Source organism: Salmo salar, chromosome 18, assembly GCF_965601325.2.
Source record: "Salmo salar chromosome 18, fSalSal1, whole genome shotgun sequence".
NCBI lineage: Eukaryota > Metazoa > Chordata > Actinopteri > Salmoniformes > Salmonidae > Salmo > Salmo salar.
Window position 1 is genome coordinate 12737137 of NC_138308.1, and position 10349 is coordinate 12747485.

Consider the following 10349-nt stretch of genomic DNA (forward strand, 5'->3'; position numbering starts at 1 on the left):
ACAACTGGCCAACTGTTACCATGTGAATCACAAACCTAATGGTGTGTTGTGTGTGCGCATAGCATCCGTTGTATGTCTGCTTATAAATAATTACCGCTAATAAGCGTTTATCATTATGTATTTAAATGTTTACGGGTCGATGGCACAACACTGATAAGATGTGCTTGGGCATAAGGAAATGTAATACGGCTGTTGTTGTTTGCTGTGGACGAGGCGTACGAGGACTGTAGCCTAGCGCTTTTTGTTTTCCACTCCCCGCTCTCCTGCTGAGATAAACACACAGACAGATTGGACGATCAGAACGGGTTTAGTTGTTAGATTACCCACCAGGCTTCTATCAGTCACTCTGACAGGGGGTACCTTTTCATCCCCCCCCCCCCCAACCCCCCCCCCCCCCCCAACCAGAATCACACAGCAGTACCGTTAAAGGCTCAGTACAGTAATTCTGTTTCCCCTGTGTTTTGGATCATATTGTACAACAGCTGATGAAACTAACATTATTTCCTGATAGTTGCTGGTTGAAAATACAATCTACACAGCCTGTTTGCATGGAAGGGAGTTTTGGCAACTCTGGTGACATCACCAGGCAGTAAATTGGTCAATAGACTAGTAACAAAGAGAGTTCCAAATCTCTCTGCCAAGCTATACTGAACAAAAATATAAACACAAAATGCAAAAACTTCAAAGATTTTACTGAGTTACAGTTCATAGAAGGAAACCAGTCAATTGAAATGAATTCACTAGGCCCTAATATATGAATTTCACATGACTGGGCAGGGGTACAGCCATGGGTGGGCCTTGGAGGGCATAGGCCCACCCACTTGGCAGCCAGGCCCACACACTGGGGAGCCAGGACCAGCCAATCAGAAAGAGTTTTTCCCCACAAAGGGGCTTTATTACAGACAGAAATAATTCTCAGCACTTCCCCTCAGACAATCCCACAGGTGAAGAAGCCGGATGTGGAGGTCCTGGGCTGGCGTAGTTACACTTGGTCTGCGGTTGTGAGGCCGGTTGAATGTACTGCCAAATTCTCTAAAACAACGTTGGAGGCATCTTATGTTAGAGAAATTAACATAACATTTTCTTGCAACAGCTCTGGTGGACATTCCTGCAGTCAGCATGCAAATTGCACACTCCCTCAAAACTTGATACATCTGTGGCATTGTGTTGTGTGACAAAACTGCACATTTTTTAGTTTTTTAAAATTGTCCACAGCACAAGGTGCACCTGTGTAATGATCATGCTGTTAAATCAGCTTCTTGATATTCTTGATATGCCACACCTGTCAGGTGGATGGATTATCTTGGCAAAGGAGAAATGCTAAGGCACTGCACTGCATCTCATCTCAGGTCAAAGGCACTGCATCTCAGTGCAAGAGGTGTCACTGTAGTACTGGGTTCAAATCCAGGCTGCATCACATCTGGCCGTGAGTGGGAGTCGCATAGGGCGGCGCACAACTGGCCCAGCGTCGTCCGGGTTTGGCCGGGGTAGGCTGTCATTGTAAATAAGAATTTGTTCTTAACTGACTTGCCTAGTTAAATAAAGGTTACACACATGCTCAGTAACAGGGATGTAAACACATTTGTGCACAACATTTGAGAGAAATAAGCTTTTTGTGCATATGGACAATTTCTGGGATATTTTATTTCAGCTCATGAAACATGGGACCAGCACTTTACATGTTGTGTTTATATTTTTGTTCAGTGTAGTTTGTTTTCCCCTCCGAGTTTTTAGCAAAAAAACTTTTTTTGTCCATTTTAATGTTAAACTATTAAGTCACTTGATTGTTAATCAGAAATGTGATATTGATATAAAAAACCTGCATTGGGCTTTTAATGTGTGTGTTCACTTAGTCACTGATAGGTTACTGAGTTTGAGTGAGAAATGGCGGGGAAACAAGATGAAACACCATTCCACCCACTTAACTTTTCTAGTGTTTACAGTTTAAGCACACGTAGCTACGGCTTTAAGTTGTAGTTATGATTTCAATAGTCAAACACTCCAATGTACTGTCGCACTGCTGAATGACAACACGGAAAAAGCACGTCTGTGTGTTGACGCTTTCAGTGACTGAAGTGATCAGACTGATCCCAATATGTTTGGGATTGGTTGTATAATAAGGCACAGAGCTACTCCTAAAATGGTAACAGCCTATTTCAGACATCAGTTTTAAGTCAGTAGGTCAATTATCTTCAGAGCCATTCTAACAGACTTCCACCCACAGCCTGTTTTTCAACAAATACAAACTGTAATAGCTGAAGTGGCTAGATTAAACGCAGCCATCATTTTATAGGCCGGGCAGCCCGATATATCAAAAATTGACATTACATAACGTCATATTCAAATGAACTGTAATCCCCTTAATTACTGCATGACATCAATATTAACCTATAAGTGTATGATGGAAAGGTCTAGCTAGCTGCCTATTGCAAAACTCATTAACAATAAAGCAAAGATCAAATCAACAAGATATCCGCTTCCCCTCAATGAAGCCCGATACTCAAGGTCATACACATTTTTAATTGGCCGGAGCGGAGTTGGTCTTCCAGGACGATGTTGGAAAATCATCAATGACATGTTAAATAAATCTACAAATTGAACTAGAATGTCCAACTAGCATTCGTTCATGGCTCCCACTAGAAGGAATATCCCATTTCCTGGTCAGCTATTCTTAGAAGCAGATGGGTAACAAAATGAAAGAAAGCTAAAAAAATATGTTTTACAAACAAAATATACTTTATTATCCCAAGACAAAATTACAATGACTTGTCAGATACTCTGTGTACTCCCTTTTTTTTACAGAACACCATCAGTTAGTATGCAGACGAAATGACAACTCAACCTCTGCACCATAAATAAAATAGGGACTTGGGGGGCATGCAAATAAGGTAATGCAGATGTGCCTTCTCAAAAGCAGAGTTTATTACAGAAAGAAACCAATGAATGATATCACACAACCTGAAGTATCACCTCATTATTAGCTTTGAAAAAGGTGCTAGCCCCATCCACCCTCTCGTCCAGAACAAAAGAGCACCCAAAGCCATCCATGTTATGAGCACCCAAAGCCATCCATGTTATGAGCACCCAAAGCCATCCATGTTATGAGACCCCAAATTCTTTCCACGCACATAGATGAGCGCTCTGGCAGAAAACATGGTCAGACTTTTAAAAAATGTAGATTGTTGATACACGAGCCGTCATAATTATGTACCACTGATATGGTGTTGGTTGTTACCGAGACATCAGTAGAGGTATACATGTGGAAATGCACAACTTGCACAAGAACACAGAGCAAGTAAGATAGGGCAAGTAGTGATATTACATGGACTTAAATTTGACAAAGTATAGATTATTTGAGTCTGATGAAAACCTTAACATGAAACTAGGCAATCAATAAGACCAGGGGACATATAATTGAGAGTAAAGGGATTCCTTTCCTTGACCGTCTGAGCACAATCATCATCCACATTATTGCTCCTAATCATATAGAATCCTGTTGGACCCTTGAAGGGGAAGAGGCTGGATGAGCAGATCACTTCCTTGGCTGGGCAGCTATGTAGAGAGCCATCAGGCAGTAGAGGGTCCCACCAATGGTCAGGCCCATGGTGGTCCTGTACAGCATCTTGTCCATCAGGCCTCTCTTCAGGTGCACAGGGATACCGTCAGACTTCTGCAATGTAGACAGAATAAAGAGAATGAGAAATGTGATAGAAGTTTCCAACTCCCCACTGTGAGTCACAGGGGGGAATCCTGAGATATGTCATATTTTATTAAAGTCCAAACTTTATCATTGCTCACAACTTCTCTGCAGGGACAGTGTATATAACTTTCTAGAAAACTAGTCGGAACTAGAAGGAATATTGGCAGTGAATGTAGTTCGTGGTTGAAGTAAATTACCACAGGAGTTGATCGCTTTATCTTCTAACAAACCAAGGTCAAGTAGGAAAAACTCCTACACAAGCTTCCTGGGTTATTGGGGTTCTGTGATTATCACAGAACACCAATGACCCTAGGAAGCCAAGTAGTGTGTGGGTCAAACAAAAGGTTCGTGCAGTGTCTGTACCTGGAAGAGTTTCTGTAGGTCAGGGACTTTGTTGTGTCCCAGGTACTCCACCGTGTTCCCTGCCTCCGACACATATTTGGTGGGGGTGGCAAAGATCATTGGAGGGGCCTCCATGGGCACTGTTACCCTCAACCCCTGGAGAGACAACAAAACTTTAGACTGTGGAAACCACATGACCCAAACATCCACAAAACACATAGTTGGTCCTATCAGTGTTTGCCCTTTATGCATTTAGCAGCGGTGCACCGCCGTTGCTAAATCATGGCCGCCACTGAAAAAAGAAATACATAATGTAGATGTATGCCCTAGGAAGACCCCCCCCCCCCCGGCAAATTCGTCTCAAAACTACTGACTTATGTTAAAGAAATACTTTGGGATTGTTGCAATGAAGCCCCTTATCTACTTCCCCAGAGTCAGATGAACTCATGGATACCAATTGTATTTCTGTGTCCAATATGAAGGAAGTTAGAGGTCGTTTTGCAAGCCAATGCTAACTAAAAACATGCTAGCTGTTACCATAGACCTCCAGTCATTGTGCTAACGCTAGTTAGCAACTTCCTTCAAATTGCACGCAGAGACATAAATGGTATCCATGAGTTCATCTAGATAGAGGGCTTCATTGCCAAAAATCCCAAAGTATCCCTTTACGCATGTAGTAAGGATTAGGAGGTCTGCTGTTTACACGTGCAAAGGTGATTGCTTTGCTAACACTTTATATGCCTTCCAAATAATGTTATTCTCCAAACTAGATATGGAAAAGAGATGCATGTTTCTGAACAATACATCATGCTGCCTTGTTGACAACATGACCGACTGGTGCAGATTACTGTTGGATTTGAGAAGGGCACTCCTCCCTCACCAATAAGGTCAACAGGGTCAAAAGTGGTGTGGTTGTGGCTCACTCAACATAGCTAGGACTGTTTCATAGGTAGCGTTTGCTAGCTATAAAAACTAGCTAGATACCTTATTAGGGTACATAACTAACGGATGAGCTATCTATGCATCTTTGGTAGTTGATGTAATATTAGTAGCCACGGTACTAGCAGCATCTTCAAGGACCAGCCCCCCACACCTCAGCCACGAGCTGTTAACTCCCTTAGTTGGGCAGAAGGTATCGGAGCATTGCCACCACATCGCCATGCGCCTTCCAACTTCTGTAACAATGCGCTCTGTATAGCACCGCATTGACGTGATTGGTTGATGGGGGGGGGGGTACATTCTGTATAAATATAAACTCACTTCCTTGACAACAGCTCTACACTGCTCCGCGAAACACAAGAAGTATGAATGTCCTGACTTCTGCTGAGGCCATATCACCCTAAATGCTGCACAGCCAATGGAGACGTCGGATTGACCATGCAACTAGATGCACAATGCACTTCTCTCCAGAATGCGCTCTCCCCCGCCAATTTGTGCACATTCATTGTTTCATAACTTAAATTGAGTGAATTTCTTGTGTTTGATTGTTAGTCTATCAATACCCCCCTTACATATACCATCAGTAGTACATTTACCGGTAATTCCTAATCTACAATGTTTGTTAATTTGGTTTACGGTAATATATTTTAATGCATTCAATAGTATTGCAGTCTTCCCATTATCTGAGTGGACACATTGTTTGCAGTGCACAACCTATGCTACACTTGTGAGAAACAAGTTTTGGTTTATTTCATTCAATTTACGAGTTGTCAATTGTATTTTGTTTGGAGCGCTCCTATGAATGTTGAGTAAGGACGCGCACGCATAGAAGTAGGCCTATAGGCTACCTGGCCTGCGCGCAAATGTAGGCATATAAAATGTGCCCATTTGGGGATCTGATAGTATTTCTGATTAGCTTAACGCACCACCAGTAATGACCTGTGGAGCTTCTCAAAGTAATGTTTTCACCTCAAACAGCCCCATTGAGAATTACAATAGTTCCTCAATGTATTTGAAAAATCTTTTCAGCTCTCCCGCTTTCGATAACCACTCAGTGTGAAAGGGAAAAATGTCATGCTCGGATCCAGTCGAAACATCAGAAAATACCTGATTACTTCTTATCAGTGCTCGACTTTGACTGAAATAGGTTTCCGGTAGTCATTTTGGGTGCTGGTACAGTTCATATTTAAGTGCAGGAGCGCCACAATACTTCTGAGCTGATATTCTATAAGAGGAACAGGAACTCAAGCAGTAGAACATTTGAGGTACAGGTACTCAGGTCTGGTGAGCTCCTGCCCATGTCAAACACTGCTTCTTATCCCTTGCGCAAATAGCCTACAGCTGTGTCTGTCCAAAGCCCACTTGCATGGGAAACTGAGGGCCCTGAATATTTTATACAATGTTGCATTCGGGCTGGACCCAAGTTAATACAATGTTTTAAGTTCGTTGTAGACAGGCCATGTGTAGCCAATGTGATTTATAGGATATTTCTTTTTGAATCAGGATATTTTCTACCTGCAGGCTGCAATCTTTTATTTGTTGGCTACTTTTAAATAGTTGGTAATGGCAATAGAAGTTACTTTTTAGGTTTTTATCATTTTCCATTTAGATCGAATTGATGAACCACATGATAATGATTTTGAGATATGAAAAAGTTATTATAAATGAATCCGTTTCAGGAAAATGTGCATATGAAAACAACTGCCACACACATCGGTAGAAATGGTAAGATAAATTTGCATTCAACATGAGAAAGGTTGCCGACTCCTCGTGTTGCCTATTACTGGCAACTTCAGGAGAGTAATGGCAGAATGTGCAAAAGCCAGCAGGAGGAGAATAGTTGGGTCAGGTTAAGGTTTTTTCTTCTGGTTATCTAGATCTCTGACGCCCTCGAAGCAGTCGTCTTATTTCATCAAATCGTAAGCTAAACGCCTCAGACAAGCTCAATGCATATAGTCGATTTTATTCAAACACATAGGGTGTGTCTATATGAAAAAAATACACAGTTAAAATTTAAAGAACAATGACTTTCGGTCGACCAACATTTTTAGTCGGGGAAAGCCCTAGAACGGTCATCCAACTTGGAATTCCAAGTCGGAAACTCTGCCATCTTCCGACTTCCCGACCTGAAGATCACTGACGTCATGAGAAGTTGGTAATAGCCACAACTTTCGGACAGAGGTGCAATGACGCGAAAGCGTAAGAATGGCGCTGTAGCTCAGTTGGTAGAGCATGGTGTTTGCAACGCCAGGGTTGTGGGTTCGATTCCCACGGGGGGCCAGCACAGAAAAAAAAAAATGTATGAAATTGTATGAAATGTAGACATTCCCTACTGTAAGTCGCTCTGGATAAGAGCGTCTGCTAAATGACTAAAATGTAAATGTAAGATCAGAGATTTGTCTGAGTATACACCTTCGTTCGAGGTGTACATACCTACGTCTCCTGATTGACTTACAGGTCTCCATGCTCTTGAGAAACTTGATGATCTACAAATGGTGTCAGATGGCAGCGGTGAGGATTCTGAGGTTGAGCCGGTCCAGGATGAAGTGGACATACCTGCGGCAACAGGTGTAGTGGACACTTCCAACGTTTTCCCTGATAATCCTACCAGATGATTATGGATTTTTGGAAAGAGTGGATTCGAGCTTTTGGGCCGACCCATTCATTGTATCGGGCTTGGTAAAGGACAAACTGGGAATGGTTACGTCTGCGAAAGTTTTGAGAACAGGAATTGTTTCGATTTTTTGTGTATCTGCCTGAAAGAGAGGAGAGGTAAAATATTTCCTATACTGAGGCAATGAAGAGGAGAGCCCAAGGGTGAGTGAGTCAACTGGGAGCCCCCCAGTGAGTAGGCCTGAAGAGAGAGGGAGCCAGCCAGATAGGATGAGTTTTAGTAAGGTTGGATTTCTTGGGTTTATAGCCAGAATATAACTGTGGTAGTTGCAGCAGCAGCAAAATATTTGGTTGTGAGATATTTTACTGGAGAAGATCTAAAGAAAGTTGTGAGAAGGGGTTCCGTCCTCCCAGGCCAACAGCCTGGTGTAGGATCGTTTAGGGCCATGTAGTGGGATAGGGTGGTAGGTTTTTGGGGGATAGTGTAAATCAAATCTAATTTTATTTGTCACATGCGCCAAATACAAACAGGTGTAGATCTTAACATAAAATGCGTACTTACAAGCCCTTAAAAAAACAACTCTGCATTGTTGGTTAAGACTGACTATGTGCTAGAAAAATAAATACCAAATTAAATAAACAAAAGTTTAAAAAATAAGTAACACAAAAGGCTCCTTAACAGCTTCAACCTCCAAGCCATAAGACTGCTAAACAGTTAATCAAATTGATACCTGGACTACCTGCATTAACCCTTTTTTTTTTAACACTGCTGCTGCTACTTGCTGTTTATTAACTATGCATAGTCCCTTTACCACTACGTCACAGGAGATTGGTGGCACCTTAATTGGGAGGGACGGGCTCGTGGTAATGGCTGGAGCGGAATAGGTGGAATGGTATCACATTTGCACGGTTCCATCCAGGCTGTATCACAATCAGCCGTGATTGGGAGTCCCATATGGTGGCACACAATTGGCCCAGCGTCGGCAGGTGTAGGCCGTCATTGTAAATAAGAATTTGTTCTTAACCGACTTGCCTAGTTAAAAAAACTAAGCAAGTACATATTACCTCAATTAAGCCTGCACATTGATTCTGTACCGGTACCCCCTACCGCCTGGTATAGAGGTCCTGGATGGCAGGAAGCTTTGCCCCAGTGATGTACTGGGCCGTACGCACTACACTCTGTTGTGCATTGCAGTCGGTGCAGGGTTACGCCTAGATCACACCGACAGCGTCTTTGCATTTTGGTACATCAGAAGTACATTCATTTTAAAATGGAATGCTGCATTTGCCTTGCAGCATTGCGTTGCAAAGGCAGTTGCAGTGGTTCTGTGTGGTGCATATGTTGAATTTATCAAAAGTATGTTTCAAACTGTATACGTCGTCAGATTGACAGGAATGGTAGCTGAAGGTGACTGTTTAACTTTTGTTGCACACATATCCAAATGATGCTGTGTACCATTTTGCGCAATAAAGCCATCAGTGTTATCTAGGCGTTAAAGGTGCTGCATGGTCATTCCGCCATCTGCATTATTGCCCATACAGAATTTAGGGTGATATGGCCTCTGCAGAAATCAGGGCATTCACTTATTGCACTTCACCAAGCAGCGCAGAGCTGTTGTGAAGGAAATTGTCAAGGAAGTGAGCGCAAGGCACTACAGAGGGTAGTGCATACGGCCCAGTACATCACTGTGGCCAGAACCTCCCGCCAACCAATCATGTCAATGCTGACCCTCCACGTTGTTACAAAATTTGAGAGGTGAATGGCGATGCAGTGGGAGCTCAATTGTGCCTCACACCATGGATGGTGTAACCCACTGTTCCTAAGCCGTCATTGAAAATAAGAATTTGTTCTTAACTTACTTGCCTAGTTAAATAAAGGTAAAATACGGCGCATCCGACCACATTTTCGGCTCAAGCATAAATTGGCTCTTTTTTAATTTAACCTTTATTTCACTGGGCAAGTAAGTTAAGAACAGATTCTTATTTACAATGACGGCCTACCGGGGAACAGTGGGTCAAGTGACTTGTTCAGGGGCAGAACGACATATGTTTACCTTCTCAGCTCGGTGATTTGATCAAGCAACCTTTCAGTTACCGGCCCAACGCCCTAACCACTAGGCTACCTGCCGATCCGGCACATAGATTGTCATAGATGGTGGTGCAATACATTTATCCTATTACTCTTTTTTTTTCACTATGTGGAATGCACATTCCGAAATGAGAACGGTAGCAATACGCCAAAAACCGTCTAGTCTGCCGGAAATTCACAAGACTAATCCGGAATGTCTCTGCAACAAAACGCTGCTAGCTAACCGGCACCAACTTGCTAGCTAGGGCTAATGTGTTTGCTAGCTTTGTAGGTCGAGTTACCTTAGCCAACCACAACATTAACTAGCCAGTTAACTGTTATAAAACAAATATATGTGGCGAGATTTCTTAGCCATGTTGTGTAAATCAATGCATGCGTTTGTTGTGCCCAATTGAAGCTAACGTTAGCTAGCTAACAATGTGAAGGTCATTAGTGGATTTTTACATCTTTGACTGCTGGACATGCTTTCTGTTCCTACCTGAGGGCTGTACGCACTTGGTGCCGATCCGGCAAGTCTTTGTGTAACTCCATTTAACTTGTAGTACATTTTACTTGGTTGCAAAACAAAAACAACAGTTACGAATAAGGTCGGATCACGGATATCCCCTTGTTGGCTAAACGTGCAGAGGATGGACCCAGCATTAACGACACAGCAGGTTGGCTCAG

At 42.7% G+C, this 10349-nt stretch overlaps 1 protein-coding gene across 1 annotated transcript; it reads right to left on the reverse strand.

Moving 5' to 3' along the window:
• Positions 1–2713: 2713 nt before the first annotated feature.
• On the reverse strand, positions 2714–10349 carry LOC106576754 (cytochrome c oxidase subunit 7A2-like, mitochondrial). Its single transcript, XM_014154125.3, has 3 exons — positions 10162–10349; positions 4064–4198; positions 2714–3670 (listed from the first exon to the last, which is right to left on the reverse strand). The coding sequence occupies exons 1-3, from the start codon at positions 10228–10230 to the stop codon at positions 3533–3535; spliced, it is 342 nt and encodes a 113-aa protein (XP_014009600.1). The 5' UTR covers positions 10231–10349; the 3' UTR covers positions 2714–3532.

Bases quoted from the DNA above. Each gene is read 5' to 3' on its own strand.
- LOC106576754 (XM_014154125.3), bottom strand. From the start codon at position 10,230: ATGTACTACAAGTTAAATGGAGTTACACAAAGACTTGCCGGATCGGCA. The intron at 4,199-10,161 runs GTAGGAACAGAA...TTGTCTCTCCAG, and splicing joins CAAGTGCGTACAGCCCTCAG to GGGTTGAGGGTAACAGTGCC. The intron at 3,671-4,063 runs GTACAGACACTG...TCTACATTGCAG, and splicing joins ACCTACAGAAACTCTTCCAG to AAGTCTGACGGTATCCCTGT.